Raw genomic sequence first — 18,038 nt, 5'->3', positions numbered from 1 at the left:
AACTCAAATCAATAATATCAGGACTCCCATCGAGTCTCGCGCATCAACAACCCAGCGGTTTCAGCTTAAGCTAGGACATGGTAGCTCGTCTTTGAGCTGCCTTTGTCAATAGCTTTACCCTTACTTCTCCGCACCCAGCATGATGGATGACTATGTGAGCGAGTCGGACAGTGACTACACGAGTTACTGGAGGGATTGGGTAAGTCCATCGCGCACATGTCGGACCTCCACGACCACGCATCCTTGATGTCAATCGCTGCCCGCTATCACGGTATCGTGATGGACAGTGGAAGCGCGGGGTCACAGGGGTCCTCTTCTTTTTGCCTTCGAAATTTCACATGCTAATCAGACATCTTTGCAGTTCATCTCATCGAGAGGCAACGAGTACTTTTGCGAAATCGACGAGGACTACCTTACCGACAGGTTCAATTTGACAGGACTCAACACCGAGGTTCAGTACTACCAATATGCGCTAGATCTCGTCACCGATGTCTTTGATCTCGAGTGCGACGATGAGATGCGCGAGGCCATAGAGAAATCTGCGAGACACCTCTACGGTCTTGTGCATGCCCGCTATATTGTTACGACTAGAGGCCTATCGAAAATGGTGCGTATATTCACCATCATCACCCATCTAATCAATCACCTGCTGACGCCAATATAGCTAGACAAGTACAAGAAAGCCGAGTTTGGAAAATGCCCTCGTGTCATGTGTCACTCCCACCCCCTCCTTCCTATGGGTCTTTCTGATGTGCCCAACCTGAAGCCCGTCAAGCTCTACTGCGCCCGATGCGAAGACATCTACAACCCCAAGTCGTCGCGCCATGCCGCTATCGACGGCGCTTACTTTGGCACCTCGTTCCACAACATCCTCTTCCAAGTATATCCCGCCCTCATCCCCACCAAGAGCGTGGACCGCTACGTACCCCGCGTCTACGGCTTCAAGGTGCACGCCTCGGCCGCTCTGATTCGCTGGCAGAGCTCTAAGCGCGACGAGATGCGTCGCCGGCTTCGCAAGCTTGAGATTGACACTGGCTTCCGTGACGAGATGGAGGATGAAGAGGAGGACGATGATGAGGAACTCGAGTTTGAGGGAATAGATGGCCGCATGGCTGTCGTGGAGGGCCTCTAGGAAGATGGTCAACCCATTTCTGAAGATTAGAGTGCATGTCAGGCACCGGCAAACAAAAAACAAAAAACTAGTCACATAAACGCACAGGATGAGCTGGCGCAAGGGGCATATACGAACATGCCCGAGACCCATCCTCACTTTTTCAATGCCTCGTCGGTTCAACTGAAGGGACATGGATCTGCTACTGGACAAACATTCGTCGCCTCTGAGAGGAGGGACTATTCTGTTGCTTTCGTGGCTGTTGGTTCGGTTCTGGATTGGCGTTTGGCGGCAAGTCATGTAGGGCAAGGCTGGCAGGGTTGGTGTAAACCACAAATGGGTTAAATGGTACTTTCTGAATTATAGCTGTTCAATAAGAAGCGTTTGTTTTCTACTACACAAAGTCCCGTGGCGAACCTACAAGACTAACAGCAACTAAGCTTTCTATATAAAGATGAGGCTCAACTCGCTCGGATGGTCAGCCCATCCGCATGGAGCAGCCATATCGATGTGAAGTTCAGTAATCGGTATAATTCAATCATTCAATTGTTCGTATCACATCGTGCCAAATATCAAGTGATCTATCTGTGCGCAGACCTTTCGCTCCGCTATTACAGAAAAAAAGGAAATCCAACCCTGCCCGAGACCCTATAGGGTCTGCCCCTGAACCCAGGTATACGTACACGTAACATTTGGAAAATCACACATATACAGAATGTTACAGCATCACTTTCCTCCCCAAACTGCTGTCTCTATATAGCTCGCAGCTCAAAGACGGTTTTCGGCATAATGAGCATCGCCATACCGGCTCTCAGCAAACCGGTTATCAGGAAACCTATTTTCCAGACGGTCTGAGTCGTCCATGCGCTGCAGTTCCACGTCTTGGAAGTTCTGGCTTGGGCGAGGTTCTTCTTGGTTAGAAGAAGGACGAGTATTTCGCTGTGCTAGAGCAGAAGTCATAGGTGGGTATGACGTGTCCCCGGACACGGCTGTATCACGGCGTGTTGGCGCGTATGAGCCAAGCTCTTCGTCTGTGCCGGCATAACCGTGTCGTCCAACGCCAGCCCAGAAGGCACGCTCATCGCTTCGAGGACCCCATGCCCAGCCTGCACCAGCACGGATGGGCAAATGGTAGTAGCGGAAGGCGAAGATGGCGGCAATAAGACCCATCAAATAGCCGAAGAGAATATCAAATCCGTGGTGACGACGATCGTGCCAGCGTGAGCCAGCAATAAAAATGGAGAGACCAAAAGGCACAAGGCCAAGAGCAAGGAGATAAATCGGAGGCGCAGCAGCTTGGCGACGCAGAGACTGAACCTTGGCATTTTCTTGTCCTGCGCTTCCCTTAGGTCCAGAGGAGAAAGATCCGTCAAGACCACGGGCGCGTGAAGGTTCGTATGGATCGACAACGGGACCAGTGTTGATGCGAGAGGGGAAGGCGGCATGACTGGCAGCTCCCGCGACAGAAGCAGCCGAGGGCATCACAAAAGGTATGGTAACGGCGAACTTGCTGGCCATGAAGAGCGAAGCGTAGATGAGACCGCCGGCAGCAGAGGAAGAGTGACCGCTGGGGTAAGAACGAAAACCATCATCGATCTTGTACTTATCTGTCTGTCGACAAATGTCGGCGGAAACCAGCTGTCCAGTCATGCTGCTCCATTCGAAACCACCAACAATGTATTTCTTGATATTGGCGATGTCGGGGTTGCAGCGGGCGAGGAGATCCGGTCGAGGCTTGCCAAACAAGTTCTTCATTGAGCTGGTGAAGAACCATGACAGCGTGAGGGAGAGTACGAGCCCAAGAACACCGACATGAAGCTCCCACATCTTGCGCTGCCAGATGAGGGTCTTCGGGGTGCCTTTAGGGACAGTCGGTCCGGGAACGAAAATCAAAGAAACGAATGCGACAATGACGAAAGGGACGCCGATGGCGAGGATGAAGAGGAGGTAGGCTGGAACGAGTTCATGTTCGGCAAAAGGGTATCTATCATGTTTGTTAGCTTTCTGCAAAAAGTCAGACATAGCATGTTGCGAGAAGACAGCATTGAAGCTGTACTCATGACTATCGCCATAGTGGTAGTGGGTATCTGACGGGACGGGACGTACGAGATGTTAGGGTCAACAAGTGAAAATGGTCGCTTGGCAGGCGCAACTTTATCGAGCCAACCTCCAATACCGACAAAGACAAAACAAAGAAGCCAGTCGGAAAGGTAGGACAAGATGAGTCGGACAGGAAAGCGACGACCTCGCAAACCATTAGATATCGTTCCTAAACCTGAGTCGCCCATTTTGTAATAGGAATGCATAGTCCAACCAAGAAGGAGGGGAGAAGAAGATCGAGTGCCGAATCGGGGGGAGGATGTTTATTTGAACTCTGGGGCTTGTCGTCACACACTTTAAGTTAAGAAAAAAGCCCCCCGTTTTCCGTTTGCTGCGAACGCTCAGGACTGGAGGTCTATTGCGTCTGGGGGGAAAGGCTGGGGGCGTGCCAGAAGAAAGAGAGTCGGGTGTGTGTATGTGCGCGTGCCGAAGAGGACGAGCAAAAGTACGGATAATCAGCTAACTAAGCCAAGGCAGGCCAAGCAAAGTAGTAGCAGCAGGAGTTTTTGGAACCTCTGACTTAGTAGGTATGCGACAAAGTCCAGGGTCTTTGGAGTAGGGATGCGGGTATGAATTCGGCGATGATGGACATAAACTATAAAGATGATGGTGGTATATGGGATTGTTGCCCCTTTTTTCAAGCCCTTATGAATTGTCTCATTCGAATCAGCCACAGAAGGGAGCCAGTGATGCTTGATTCTATGCTTGATTTGGGCTGGGAGCGCTCGTTTTTGACTTTGTTAGAAGTTGCTTGAGAAACTGATGTCAGAAATGGTGACGGGGCTGAATGAATAGATCTCACAGGGGATTGGATGGAAGTCTCTTCGGTAATTGGGGGGTTACGTGGACAGGAGCCCGCGGCACTACAGGCTCAGGCTTAGGAGGGCTCAGGTACAGGTACAGGTACATTTACGAGCTGGGCAGGGGCTAGAGGTGAGAAGCTCAAAATAGCCCGAAGAATCATGCTGACCAGGGGAGCTATCACGGGGGCTAGGACGACTTCATGCTGTTAATTAAAGGCCCGTCTTTTACAAATCCCCCTAGGTACAGACAAGCAGCCTTTTTGCCATCAACTATCCTCGATAGTTCTGTGTTTGAGCATGCGCGCGCCTGGTATTGCCAAGTAGAGATACCGCGCAAGCTGTAGGGTGAGGCTATGACGAGCCCCTGTACTTACAGCAGCGTCAGCGGCGTGGACGGAGCCTTATTGGGGAAAATGCTCGCGTGGTACCCGCTTTATGGTCCATCGCATCGTTCATCGACGACTGTTTTTTAACTTAGTACCTAATGACGGGGTCCCAAGGAGTCTGGTCGTTAAATCTCAGCACAGACTCGTACGGAGTGAGCCATCAATCATTTGCTCGTCCGTAAAGAACGGAGTGGCCATCATGAGTACTAACAAATAATATATCGTGATATGCTATTCCAGATGCCACGTGCGTGAAAGTTCTTGTATGAGCCTACCTGCAGGTTTTACCCTCATATCTTCTGATATCAAAAACAGAACACTTCAAACAAATACCTTTACTCCGTCTGTCTACAATCCTAGTCACCACACGCTTATTGTCTCAGAACTGCCCTGTTTTGGATTCTGTCAATCACTTGGCTCCATTGGGTTACAACATTGATACCGTACACCGACCGTACCTGTTTACTCCTGATAGGCACGGACAATTTAGAGCGTCGCCTATGTTCCTCTACTTATACCATCCAATCTACATGGTAGCAGCCCCGTGAAAGTCATTCCTTGGAATGGAAGTCATGGCCCCCCTTGGCTGAGCCCTGCCATGATCTGCACTCATTTGTTCCCGTCTAGAAGCTCCGAACCTGACCGCCCAATCATGGTTGTCGGGTGAGAATTAACCTTAAAATTGGGTGTCCAATCGCGTACGGCATTGACGGATTATCTTTTGTCGCAATTAAAAGCAAAGCTTGTCTTTGTCGCTCATCCCAACTCGAACCACAAATACAGTACGTACTGCGGGCAGACATACCACAATTAAAGCTGCTGCGATATTGGATCTTCATCTTTACTTCCCTAGCTAGTTTTTGCTTACCGTCCTGCCCCATTGACTTTCGCCGCCCAGCAAGTTGTGGAGGCATCCATCCATATGTAATGAGGCTGTGCAAAGGAATCCCAGTGGGTTTGTCTACCGCCAGCGGAATTAGGGTGCTGTCCAAGAAACGAGCTTGAGCTATTTACGTTGCTTTTCTACTGGCTGTTCCGTACACCACGGATAATCGGATCTTGGCCTACTTAGGTATTATACAGCGGTCTACGGATACACGATCCTGCTATTATGGAACACTCAAAGAATATCGCCTGCATGTCTTGACCCTTTGTTGCAGACAACGCCTAACGGTTATTCGGCTTTGAGGCGGATGCAGCGCTTTCAACTGATGACACTCAGAAACTCTTTGTCTCGTAAAGGTTGTCTGTCATGAATTTGTCGCGGGCCTCTCGTCTTGACTCTTGAGCAACATTGACCGTTCAAGACCCCTCCATACAATACACATCGACTACAATGGTTACCGAGGACACTTAACGGAGAGCCGTCGGAACTTGCTGGCCTGTGGTCGTTTCTTTAAGGACAAAGCCGACCTGGTCCGCCTGTTCATCCAGCTTGTATCTGCTGTCGAGGCACACCGTAATATGATATCGTTTTCTCGTGGTTCTGATTAAGACGCCCACCGCGCCCTCATCTATAATTTCACATATAGTACAATGCAGCGTCGTAATATACAATGCACTGGCGCCCAGCTCTTTGTTGACTTGGCATGTGCTTTTCATCCCGTCCATCAACTCATCACGCACCTTTGTGCACGCTCTTAGTTGGCCTTGTCTCGGCGCTTTCCGTTGTTTCGAGGTCGAGGCACAACCACCCACTTGTTTCGGTTGTGCTTGCGTCGGGTCTTGTAACCACTCTTGGTCTTCAAAGTGCGTTAGTATCACTCTGTACAGACGATGACAATTTGGTTGGCTTACAGGAACACCCCAGGGAGAGACAGGGTGACGGTTACCCTTGGATTTACCTCTACCACCACCATGAGGATGGTCAACTGTAAATCATGTCAATCATTGTTCTCTTGCAAAGTGTTTGCCAATCTTACCCTTGTTCATAGCAACACCACGAACTGTAGGTCGAATGTTGAGCCATCGGCTTCGACCAGCCTTACCCAGCTGGCGGTAATGGTGGTGAATATTACTGGCAACACCGATAGTAGCACAAGCATCCTTGCTGACTCGTCGAACTTCGCCGCTCTGCAGTCGCACCTCGACATACTTGCCAGTCATGACTCTGGTACCGTCATCCTTGGTCTCCTCGTTCTTGTTAACCACCACGGCTGAAGTTCCAGCACTGCGGCAGAAGACTGCACCACGTCTGGCGGCAGATCCAACAGCAAACACTGTAGTACCAACAGGAATCATGTGCATAGGCAAACAGTTGCCTCGGAAGGCGGTCTTGGCAGCCAGAATACCGGGATCGATAATACCACCCATGCTGTCGAGAAGATCCTGAGGAATACCAGCGCGGTAGCTGTGGACGATATCTCCGGACCTTAGCCCATCAGCAGCGAGGATGTAGGTGTGACGTCCCGTAGCCTTCTCAGTAACAAGAGCAATGTGAGCGCTTCGTCCGGGATCATACTCAATGCGCTCCACCAGATGAGGACCAGGTCGATTGCGGATGAAATCAACGGTTCTTATCCTTCTCTTCGCACCACCACCACGGTGTCGTACAGTGATTCTACCGGATACGTTTCGACCACCCTTGGCTTGACCTTTCTTGGGGAATGTCAATGGCAGAAAGGGGCGTCCTTTCCAAAGATGGTCGTTAATTGGTCGCTTAAGATGTCTCACACCGGGTGACCGTGGTTTGTAGACTCTTAGAATGGCGGCTTGAGCCTCGGGGTTCTCGGCGAGTTCTTTCGGGCTGGCGGTGGTTTCGTTAGAACGTCTGATGGTCGCATAGGTACGAGGTAAAGATCGGTTCAGGGCAAAGCGGAGGAGGCTTTGCCTCGCTGCCGCGAAGTTTAGACCGGTTTGAAGCATTTTGGGCCTCGGTCAACGTAGATATCGAGGATATTAGCAGTAGGTCTTCATCGAGGCCGGTTTGCGTTCGTAAGTGGATGCTTCGATATCGGCTCGAGAGGAAGACGAGCTACTTTCGATAAAGAAGCTCGTTCGAGGATGGACCGGAAGGATTGGAGGTCAAAGCCGACTCTTTGGATCCCAATGTATCTCAAGTAGGCGGCGAGGTTGGAATTGAATAGTCCGAGACCGTCACAAACACACCAACGCTCACCAGTTGTACCCGTCGATGTCGTTAGAGGGCCTTATTGGAGACGTTGAAATTTCTTCGGATGATGAATAACTTTGTGCCGGCGGGACAAGTTTGAGCCACATTGGAGACACGCACCGCCACATTACTGACAGACGCCGTCACGTATCTGCCACAGGGCTCCCGCGAGTCCAGGTCCCACTAAAAACTGACCGCGCGACGTGGCTGGGCCAATAGCATCGCCGTTGATGTGCGGTTGCTAGGGAGTCAGTCCCACAAAAACACTGACTTCGGCCGGAACTGGTACGTAGCTTTTCCAAGATTGCCCGGTCCAGGGCATTCGCGACTTGACCTGGAAGCAGTCGCGTTTGGGACTGATCTCATCCTACCCGCCCCTCCATACTAAATCTTAAGACCCGTCCGTCGACCGCCGTCCATGTACCGACTTTTAATTTGATTTGACTCTACCTTGACTCTCTCACTTCTCTCTCCATAAACTATCTCGATAGTCTATTGCCTCCAGGACAGGCCTACCATCCGTCTGATCATCCTTGTTCAGTCTCCTCCTATTCCCCGTCAATCATCGACGTCCATCCTCCGCTGCACGAGAGCATCCATCGTTCCAGCCCTATTTGATTTTGTGCATTTTTCCTGCTACTGCACGCCGCGGTTCAGTTCGAGAATTCAAGGCGCGTTTCCATACGTCAAGTCCAGAAAAAGCCGAGCTTTTTGCATCCCCCTGTTCCCGTCAACATCCAATCCTTTGTCTCGTAGTGGGACATCACGCTTGGAAACCTGACGTACCTAGAGCAACGCGACCTGTCTAGCCGCGTAGGGGTACGTACCCACTCTAGTGGATCTCCACAACCCATCTTCCTTACCCGCTCGTCAAAACACTTCCATCGTCCTCACAACTATAAACTGTTCTTCAACATAAACATCGTCTCCGCCCCATGCTCCCCCATTACTCTTGTCCTTTCACATCACACCTTGTTTACTTCCTTGCACAAGCGTCTCATCCGGGCTGGACCACCCCTTACTAACATACAGCATCAGACGCCTCGCCATACATCTCGACTCACAAACATTCCTTTCACGGTGTCTTCACCAAGCTTGTATCAAAGGTTGGTGGTCAAATTCCTCTTCCGATTCCACTGTCTCAACAACTCGCGGCCCTCTTTGTACTTGCAGTCACGATCTCAGCCATTTCTTCTTTGGTGGTTCTTATTCGACGCGTCGACTAACTCGTCTTCCCAGCGCCATCACCTGGTAAATATTCCATCAACAACCATTAGATAGCCAAGATGCCTACAGTAAGTTGTCGCAGCGCGACCGAGGACTCTGGTTCTCGGTATCAATCAGTCATTCTAACATAAACAGCAGGCTCGGGTCACTCGTACGCGACTCGCCAGTAACGAGAACGACGAGAACAGCGGCACAACGCGTCTCACAAGAGCCGCGGCTGCTGCTCTCAAGGTTGACGAGCTATCAATGCCCGCTAAGGCTGCCCTACAAACGAAGAAGTCCACAGTTAACGGTACTACCGCCGCCGCCGCCAACACGCGGAAACGCGCTGCATTGGGCGATGTCAGCAACGTTGGAAAAGCCGATGGCGTAGCGGGAAAGAAGGCGAAGGGATTGGTCTCCAAGGCTGCTCAGCCAACTGGAATCGAGAAGAAGACCGCTCGACCCTCAAGACCTCTAGCAACCAAGACTACCACTAAGGTTGCCAATGGAGCTGGTACCATCAACAAACGAAAGGTGGCAGCCGACAAGCCAAAGGCCCCCGTCGACGAGAACGAACTCCCACACAAGAAGCCAGCCGCACCTGAAGAGATTGAACGCTCCCAGACACCCGAAGAAGTCGAGGCTGAAAAGGCCGAAGTCTCTATCGAGAAGATCGAAACTCAAGACGCGCCCATCAAGCTCCCTGCCGGTGTCAAGAACTTGGACGATGAGGACATGGATGACCCTCTTATGGTTGCCGAGTACGCAAACGAAATCTTCGAATATCTTCGCGACCTCGAGTGCAAGTCGATTCCTAACCCTCAATATATGTCTCACCAAGACGATCTCGAGTGGAAGACGCGTGGTATCTTGGTCGACTGGCTTATCGAGGTTCACACGCGTTTCCACCTTCTTCCGGAAACCCTCTTCCTTGCCGTCAACGTTATTGATCGATTCTTGTCGGAGAAGGTGGTGCAGCTTGACCGTCTCCAGCTCGTTGGTATTACTGCCATGTTCATCGCGTCCAAGTACGAGGAGGTTCTCTCTCCTCATGTCGAGAACTTCAAGCGCATTGCCGACGATGGTTTCAGTGAGGCAGAGATTCTCAGCGCCGAGCGATTTGTTCTCAGCACACTCAACTACGACCTGAGCTACCCCAACCCTATGAACTTCCTCCGCCGAGTTTCCAAGGCCGACAACTATGACATCCAGTCTCGTACCATCGGAAAGTACTTGATGGAGATCAGCCTCTTGGATCACAGATTTATGGCCTACCGACCTAGTCACGTTGCTGCTGGTGCTATGTACCTGGCGCGACTGATGCTCGATCGTGGTGAATGGGTACGTAAACAAACATGACATCAGAACAAAACATTCGCTAACTCAGTCGCAGGATGCCACACTATCTTACTATGCCGGTTACACTGAAGATGAGATTGAGCCTGTCGTCCACCTCATGGTCGACTACCTTGCTCGTCCTGTTGTGCATGAGGCCTTCTTCAAGAAGTATGCTAGCAAGAAGTTCTTGAAGGGTACGTCTATCCAGTCCTTCCATATTGACCTCTGACTAACTCTTGACCCAGCTTCAATCCTCGCTCGTCAATGGGCCAAGAAGAACGCCGTTCTCTTTGGCATTACGGATATTGAGCTGGCTCTTGACCAAATATCATAAGTGCCTACGACAATTCGCAGAACTTACTGCATCTCTTATTCGGTACCCTGAACGAACAGGATATTCGGCACGCGGTTGGAATAACATGTACCGCCGCTTCATGACGTTAATAGATCACCGACGCCCTTTGGTCACTATTTCGGGCCATCACGATACCACACATATGTTGATACTCGGGCGAGAATGCTATGAATAGCATTTGCCGCACTGGTCTGGATTCATATTATCTTTGTCTGACATGCGGACAGCATCTGCACTTTTTTTGTTTGCGATTGTCTGGTTATTGCACATTTTCCAAAGCATGCTTTTCGTCTTCATACATGGCGCATGGAGTCACTGGCGAAGGAATTCAAGGGTTTGGTTCGGCTGGTTGGAGTTGGCTGTGCAGACGGCCTATTCATGGGGCACTGGACGGGGAGTAATGGAAAGATGTACATCGGCCTAGGGGTTGTTTGTTGATGCAAGCTGAGCTTAGCATCTGGCTGTCTGAAAACGGTCCCGATGATTTGAGCAAGGAGACTTCTGTACAGTTCTTTTGCATCCCGGCCGCTACCGTGAAAAGGGCCTGTGATAGAAAATTGTACATATACCATGACCGGATTACGGGAGAGCCCAGGGGGGCAGGAATGAAGTTTTACATTTAACGAATACTTGGGGTCATGCCTTTGAATGTTTATTTTTGCAAGAGTCCCTGACGAGGTCGCAGTGGAACGAATTGATTCCTTTTCTTGGACTGTTTATCATGTAGAAATTCATGTGTTTTTGCACAGTGATGATTAATGCTTCAGTGGTTGCCATTGGAAACGAGATAGCATCCATCCATGGATCTAATGGGTTGATGGTTTTTCACGCACCAAGTTCCCCTCCTATTGTCGCGTCAGGCCCACTGAAAGGCACGCTCTTTTGGGCGGTCAGTGGCATGCGCGGTACGCACTAGCCGTCGCTTGGCTGCACCTGCTTCCTATTGATTTCATCTGTGGCTGGTGTCCTTAGCCCAGGCCTTCCATACGCCAGCCTGTACTTCGTCGCCATTCAACTGCAACCTATTTTAATATTCCGAGACAGGGCCAACTTATCGTGTTCAAACTTCCACAGGGTCTCACAGATACAAAACAAGACTTGTTCAATACAGTGGCTTACTCATTATCGCTATCTTCTTGGTGATAACTTGATGCTGACCGCCAACTGAGCTGGGCGCAAGAGTTCAAAGGGCCATCAAACTTATAAATCAACAGCCAGCCTGGTAGCAACGGTACCTCATTCAACCATCATGGCACCAGTGCTCCGAGCAAGACAGAGTCTATCCAAGGATAAGTTCTCTAGTTATTTTGGAAACCTCAGGAGCCAACCCTACAACGACGCCAACAATTCTAGAGGTTCAAATCCTCACAGGTATGCACACACTATCTACGGCGTTACGACTAATTGGTACTTACTGACATGACTTTTCAAGCTTACGTTGCATTGCGTGGAATCCTCTGGGAACTCTGGTAGCAACAGGTTCATCAGAGAAGGTTCTTAGAGTGTGTGAGTCGATGGACCCGGCAACTTGATTAATCGCAATGCTAATATGAAGTGGAATAGGGAACCCCGAGAAACCACATGTGAAATTCTCAACGGAGCTCAAAGGCCATTCAGCATCGATTGAGAAAGTTGCATTCAATCCAACCAAAGATGCAGAGCTCTGCAGCGTGAGTAGTGACGGTGTGGTCAAGTTCTGGGATGTGCGGACGAAAGCATGCTTCAACGAGGTCAAGGGGCTTGGAGACGCCTTCACTCTTGTCTGGGCACCAGACGGGAACTCACTTCTTGTCGGGAATAAAGCAGACACCATCTATGTTCTCTCACCAACTCAATCCACGCCTATTAGCACTCATCAACAGTCAGTGCAGACCAACCAGATCGCATTCTGTTGGAGCGGCGAGAAGATCTTCGTGACCACAGCGGAGGGCCGCATTCGGGTCTTGTCGTATCCGGGTTTTGAACCTGTGCTGCAGAGCAAGCGTGGCGATGAGACGAGCGAGTATGAGCTGAACGGGCATACATCGTCGTGCCTGACAGCCGACCTACAACCCACCGGACGATATCTTGCGACGGGTGGTTCAGACTCAATCATTGCGCTGTGGGACACAAACGACTGGATATGCCAGAGGACGATCACTAGGATGGTTGGACCTGTCAAAAGCCTAAGTAAGTTCATGGCATTTGACTGTTTTGATACAATTGCTGATCATTCGGTACCCAGGCTTTACGTTTGATGGCAGTTTTGTCGTGGGTGGTAGTGATGAGGGTAAGCACTCCTTATCTCTGGGCTACAAGTATTATCACTAACATCTTCCAGGGTCCGGGCTAGAGATATCACATGTTGAGACCGGAGAGCACGTACACACATTCAAGACGGCGGGGGCTTGTCCTGTAGTTGCTTGGGCTCCAACACGGTATTGCCTTGCTTACAGTGATCTAGGGATCTTGAGGATTGTAGGTGTTGACATCGATAGAAAGTAAGGCATGAAACTCCTCGCTTAGTAGGGAAACCAGCGTAAGGTACAAGCTGCTTTCCCAGTATGCCAGTCAACTATTAAACAGAATTATATTAAAAAAAAAACGAGTCTGTGGTGGCCAGCTCGACGAAATGATAGAAGTGTCGATTCTTAGACTTGATACTGTGTGTCAGACGGAGTAAATGATGACCGGTCCACTGTGTCCTTGACGTATCTAGATGGCTGACAGGCGTCACCAACTTTGCACAAAAGCGATGTGCACAAGGTGGATGGCGAACACAAAGTCTGTTGGAAACTACCAAAACGTGCACAATGATCTTGTATCGACGATGAACGGGTAAGGGGCTTAGCTTCGAAGTTGTGACATAATTCAGGGGTGGCCATTCGATGAGGCAGTGCAGCAGTTACATGGGTGAAGTGGTATCAGAATGCGATACTCAAGAGTCAACCGAGGTATCGAATCTATCTCCAACATGCATCTCATAGATCCATACATATTTAGCGACCTCTAGAGACAAATACATTTAGCAATTGTCGTATGGGTGTTTGATACTCTATCTGAGAGTAAAGCTTCTATGCATTGGTTTGGTAAGCCGCTGTTACCTAGATAAGAGCTGATGCACAACAAATGCTCTGAACAATACCAAAACCCACACAATGGAAACATATTAACCTCTAGCTAATGGCATGAAACCTGCCACTGCAACATCTGGCGGTGAAGATAGCAACTTAGATCTATGTTGCGTTACAGGAACGCGGGCAATCCTGTTGGGCTACCTAACCTAGACCACTCAGATATAAGGGAGAAATTGGTAGGACTGAGCTGAACAAGCATATTCCAACCTCGACTGAGATTCTATACGAATACGGCTGATGCGCTCGAGATTTATTGCTGTCTAAATTAGTAGATGAATAGATTGGATGTTTTGTGTCAAATATAATGCTTAATTGAGAGCTGGCCAGTTAGTAAATGATGGTTGCCACTAGTAGCACGGAACGAAGCGAAGCGCGTGGCTGTGCCACTTGTGATGATTCAAGGTTGAAACAGAATCATGATTGTTTGAATCTCTTATGTTGAGGGCATCTAAGTATTCAGTAGATATAACAATATCCATACCTAGGTATAAGCGCATGATAACTACCGAAAATTTGCGGAGAATCCAGGTTAGATCCAGGATGATATCAAGCAAGATATCCGGTCCATCACCCATTTCATCCATTATTAATACTCCACAGGGACCCGCGGACCCCTATCCTTGCAGATACTGGACTGTAACTGGCTGTAGGGCTGCTCAAACCCGCTACAAACGTTCCCCAAGTTGGCGTGCTACAGGTCAAGCAGACGCCAGGCAGCCAAGTGTATCGCGGCGGCAAGCACAACCGTAGACCCGTAGACTGCCGTAGAGGCTGGCTTCCATCCATGGCTGGCTGGACTTTGGCCCACCTCACCTGCACCTGCCATAATACCACATGGGAGGAAATCCGCCAAACCCAGGCGACTCCCCGAGATGAGTTAAGCTTGGAGGTCCCACTTGCCTCCGTGCCGGCCTGGTCTTTAACTCCGTAACACCTCACGGTTGGGTGAGCCTGAATCTCATCTCTTCATGCTTGCTCTTGCTCGTGCTCCGTACCGCCGTGCCCGTTCCGGCTTAAACCTGACTCGAAACCTTCCGGCCTCCGCGACAAGCTGTACTTGCTTTTTCTTTACAGATCCCTTCAACTCTCCGGATCTCGTCCCGCTAGATGCGGACCCTTACAATTGTGGAATTCCGCTGAGCATTCTTATCCCCGCCGTCTTATCAACCATCCCCGACCCCAAATCTCAAAACTCGAGTCTCGACATCGATTCGATTCCGACACCATCATATAAGCCACATACATAACCACTCATGTCGAATTCACCGGAAAATGGACCTGCCACCAGCGGCCATAAACGACCTCGAAACGACGACGCCGATGGAGACGACGGCGCCCCTCAGCAGGACGTCCCCGACAACGCGAGTGTGCCCAAGCCCAAGCGACTCGCTTGCATGATATGTCGAAAGCGCAAGCTCAAGTGTGATGGTGTGCGACCCAGTTGTAGTACTTGCTCTCGCCTTGGCCATACTTGCGCCTACGATGAACAGCGCAGGAAGAGCGGCCCCAAGCGTGGCTATGTGAAGGCCCTCGAGGAGCGACTGAGTGAGTCTCGTTCCTGATCTGCTCCCAAGGTTTGTTCGCTGACATGCCATGTCCAGAACAAGTCGAAACGCTATTGAAAACCCAGGACCCTCCTCAAAACGTCCCCAAGACCGTCAACGTCGCTATGCCTGGCCCAACCCAAACAGCCTCTCCCGCAAATCTCAATCTTTCGACTGCGCCAATAAATCTGACAACAGATCGCAACATGGACCAGCAGTGGAACTTTGTTGATAAGTCACCGCAGCAAGGTGTAATTGAAGATTTCAACTTCAATGCCAGTATGAATATGGGCATGAATCATGTCGGAGGAACCTTTACATGGGAAATGATTGGTTTAGGTCTCGAGGAACCGTTGCCGCCACAGGATACAATCGACGAGCTTCACCAAATATATTTTGAAAAGGTCCACCCGTCCATTCCGATGATCCACAAGTATCGTTATCTTGCCGCCATGAACCTGTTCGTTATGCCCGTCTAGCGTTGAAACTCAAGTGGCTGATCATGCTTTCACAGTGCTCCGAATCAGCGACCGCCCGTCTGTCTGCGATATGCCATGTGGACTCTCGCATGTACAATTACAGACAAATATGCGGACCTAAAAGATCTTTTCTACCGGAGAGCACGCAAGTATGTCGAAGGGGACTACGTCAAAGGTTATGGAGAGCACATGATCTCTATCGCTCACTGCCAGACGCATACTCTCCTGGCCTCTTATGAGATGAAGATGATGTACTTTCCCCGAGCTTGGATCAACACAGGCTCTGCTATCCGCCTTGCACAAATGTGAGTATTTCTTACCCGCTTGTGGCATTTTTCGATACTGACGACTACAGGACTGGGCTTCACAGGTTGGACGGAACGGGCCTTGATGTAAAGCAATGTCTGGCACCCCCTAAAGACTGGACAGAACGCGAAGAACGACGCCGAACATTCTGGATGGCCTTCTGCCAAGACCGTTACGCCAGCATTGGGACTGGATGGCCCATGACGATTGATGAGCGCGACATTATGACCAACCTGCCAGCTTCAGAAGATGCATACAATATGAGTAGACCCGAGCAGACACAATCCCTATCCGAGTGCACCAGTCCCATGGGTGCGGGCAAGCTTTCTTCGTTTGGCGGCATCGTGCTCATGGCATGTCTATTTGGCAGAAACTTGGTACATTTGCACCGTCCCGATGCTGATGATCTTGATCACGATCTCAATGGTCCGTTTTGGAAGCGACACCGTCAGATGGACAATATACTACTCAACACATCCCTCTGTCTCCCACCACAACTGAAGCTTCCCACGGGTCTATCTAATCCTAACATTGTCTTTACAAACATGAGCATACACACATCGACGATATGCTTACACCAGGCTGCCATATTCAAGGCGGAGAAGAACAAGCTGCCAGCGTCGGTCAGCGCCGAGAGCAAAGTACGATGCATAACAGCTGCCAATGAGATTGCCAGCATTATGCGCATGATTTCTCATATGGATCTTTCCACAGTAAGGACAAAACAATTATGTTGTTAGTACCGAAGAGAAGACTAACGTGCTGTCAGGTTAACCCGTTTATATCATTCTGTCTATATGTATCTGCGCGAGTATTTGTGCAATATCTTAAGAGTAGGCCAGATGATAGTCAAACAGCTGACTCGCTACGGTTCCTGCTCTCAGCAATGAATGCCCTGAAGCGGCGAAACCCTCTGACTGAGTCATTCCTTGTTCAGCTAGACGTCGACCTGGAAGCTCTTGCACTGAGAATTCCCAAGCTCAAGACGGCTTTCCCACGTAATACCGATAGTGTATGTTGTCAGAAACCGAACTGTATTCAAGTGCTTGCTAACACGTTCCAGCCCGGTACAATAGGAGCGCCCAGAGGTGCTAAATGCGACAACCCTGAAGGATTCCAGGGCATAACGGCATATCGCAACGAATGCAATTACATGAACCCATCTGACAACGACATCAACCAACCAGGACCACCCGATATAGTCGAGCCCAACAACGACATGCCAAGTATGTCTGTTGCAGGTGATGGAAACTTTGGAGCACAGGCATGGATGTCATCGGAGCAACATATACCATCAATTCTTACACCTAGTTCGGGAGCAACTTTTGAGAAGACTGGATCAGGAAGTCGGACTGTCTCAGGCTTTGGGGACATGACAGGAGATGGCCAGGACGCTTCAGGGTCTCCAGACGCGATGCAATCGAATCGACCAACACCAAACTCAAGCACGGGATCCGATCAACGGAGTCATTTGGCACCTGGACAAATGAACAGATCAGGGGTCAACTCATTCAACGCAAGTCCCATGTCGCCAAACCAGAACATGATGAACCCAGGCGTACTCGATGGTAGCACACAGGGCTTTTTTGCTGATACATCTGGTTTTGGTATGCCAACAAGTTTGGATCAGAACGGAGGGTTTAGCATGCCCGATGGGTGGGCGGATATTCATGGACAGACAGGTGTTCCCCAAGTGGGTGAAGGGGTTTTGAGAGCATTGATGAATATGGGATCTATGGACGCGATGGATCTAGGAACGTGGGAATCAAGGGACACTTGAAACCGAGAGGTAACGGATATCCAAAGAAAAAACGAATCTTTCAGGATCGGACGATGAAAACACGGCTCGGGAGAGCCAGTAATGCGATGCTCAGAATGCAAGAGAAGGAGGCGAAAAGCCGCAGATGGTCAGCAATCTATTGGGGGCGTCTACACGGGACAAACATGTCGACTATATACTGTACAGTACGGGTTTGGTGAGCCGACGGAGGGAATGCCTTAGAGTCGGGCTCCCCGGGCTATAATGAAGATAACGCCATTTTTCATGTTCACAGTACTGCCGAAGGGGGACACAGAACGTCTCATCGATACGCCATGACTGACTGAACGAAGCCGTTGCTAGCAATCTCGAGAAGACAAGGCGATTCTACTGAACCGTCTTTCAACAATTAAGAGCCAC

At 50.0% G+C, this 18,038-nt stretch overlaps 6 protein-coding genes across 6 annotated transcripts; 4 read left to right on the top strand and 2 right to left on the bottom strand.

Moving 5' to 3' along the window:
• Positions 1-139: 139 nt before the first annotated feature.
• FIESC28_10542 (uncharacterized protein) lies at positions 140-1,132 on the top strand (the record flags this gene model as incomplete). Its single annotated transcript, XM_031164673.1, has 3 exons — positions 140-199; positions 362-607; positions 665-1,132. 3 exons carry the CDS (start codon positions 140-142, stop codon positions 1,130-1,132), a joined length of 774 nt encoding a protein of 257 aa, XP_031011237.1.
• A 747-nt stretch (positions 1,133-1,879) lies between these two features.
• FIESC28_10541 (uncharacterized protein) lies at positions 1,880-3,399 on the bottom strand (the record flags this gene model as incomplete). Its single annotated transcript, XM_031164672.1, has 2 exons — positions 1,880-3,095; positions 3,218-3,399. 2 exons carry the CDS (start codon positions 3,397-3,399, stop codon positions 1,880-1,882), a joined length of 1,398 nt encoding a protein of 465 aa, XP_031011236.1.
• Positions 3,400-6,040: 2,641 nt separating this feature from the next.
• On the bottom strand, positions 6,041-7,265 carry FIESC28_10540 (uncharacterized protein; the record flags this gene model as incomplete). Its single annotated transcript, XM_031164671.1, has 3 exons — positions 6,041-6,142; positions 6,198-6,271; positions 6,323-7,265. The coding sequence occupies 3 exons, from the start codon at positions 7,263-7,265 to the stop codon at positions 6,041-6,043; spliced, it is 1,119 nt and encodes a 372-aa protein (XP_031011235.1).
• A 1,533-nt stretch (positions 7,266-8,798) lies between these two features.
• FIESC28_10539 (uncharacterized protein) lies at positions 8,799-10,393 on the top strand (the record flags this gene model as incomplete). Its single annotated transcript, XM_031164670.1, has 4 exons — positions 8,799-8,807; positions 8,875-10,062; positions 10,115-10,253; positions 10,305-10,393. The coding sequence occupies 4 exons, from the start codon at positions 8,799-8,801 to the stop codon at positions 10,391-10,393; spliced, it is 1,425 nt and encodes a 474-aa protein (XP_031011234.1).
• Positions 10,394-11,663: 1,270 nt separating this feature from the next.
• FIESC28_10538 (uncharacterized protein) lies at positions 11,664-12,898 on the top strand (the record flags this gene model as incomplete). The annotated part of the gene is made up of 5 exons (XM_031164669.1): positions 11,664-11,785; positions 11,847-11,920; positions 11,978-12,583; positions 12,639-12,683; positions 12,735-12,898. The coding sequence occupies 5 exons, from the start codon at positions 11,664-11,666 to the stop codon at positions 12,896-12,898; spliced, it is 1,011 nt and encodes a 336-aa protein (XP_031011233.1).
• A 1,885-nt stretch (positions 12,899-14,783) lies between these two features.
• On the top strand, positions 14,784-17,639 carry FIESC28_10537 (uncharacterized protein; the record flags this gene model as incomplete). The annotated part of the gene is made up of 6 exons (XM_031164668.1): positions 14,784-15,075; positions 15,132-15,534; positions 15,589-15,858; positions 15,909-16,572; positions 16,629-16,871; positions 16,923-17,639. The coding sequence occupies 6 exons, from the start codon at positions 14,784-14,786 to the stop codon at positions 17,637-17,639; spliced, it is 2,589 nt and encodes an 862-aa protein (XP_031011232.1).
• Between the last annotated feature and the right edge of the window lie 399 nt (positions 17,640-18,038).

Source organism: Fusarium coffeatum (assembly GCF_003316985.1).
Source record: "Fusarium coffeatum strain FIESC_28 chromosome Unknown BRIP53273_contig_321, whole genome shotgun sequence".
NCBI classification, from domain to species: domain Eukaryota; kingdom Fungi; phylum Ascomycota; class Sordariomycetes; order Hypocreales; family Nectriaceae; genus Fusarium; species Fusarium coffeatum.
Note: the sequence above shows the minus strand (reverse complement) of the source record. Positions and strands in the feature narration are given on the sequence as shown.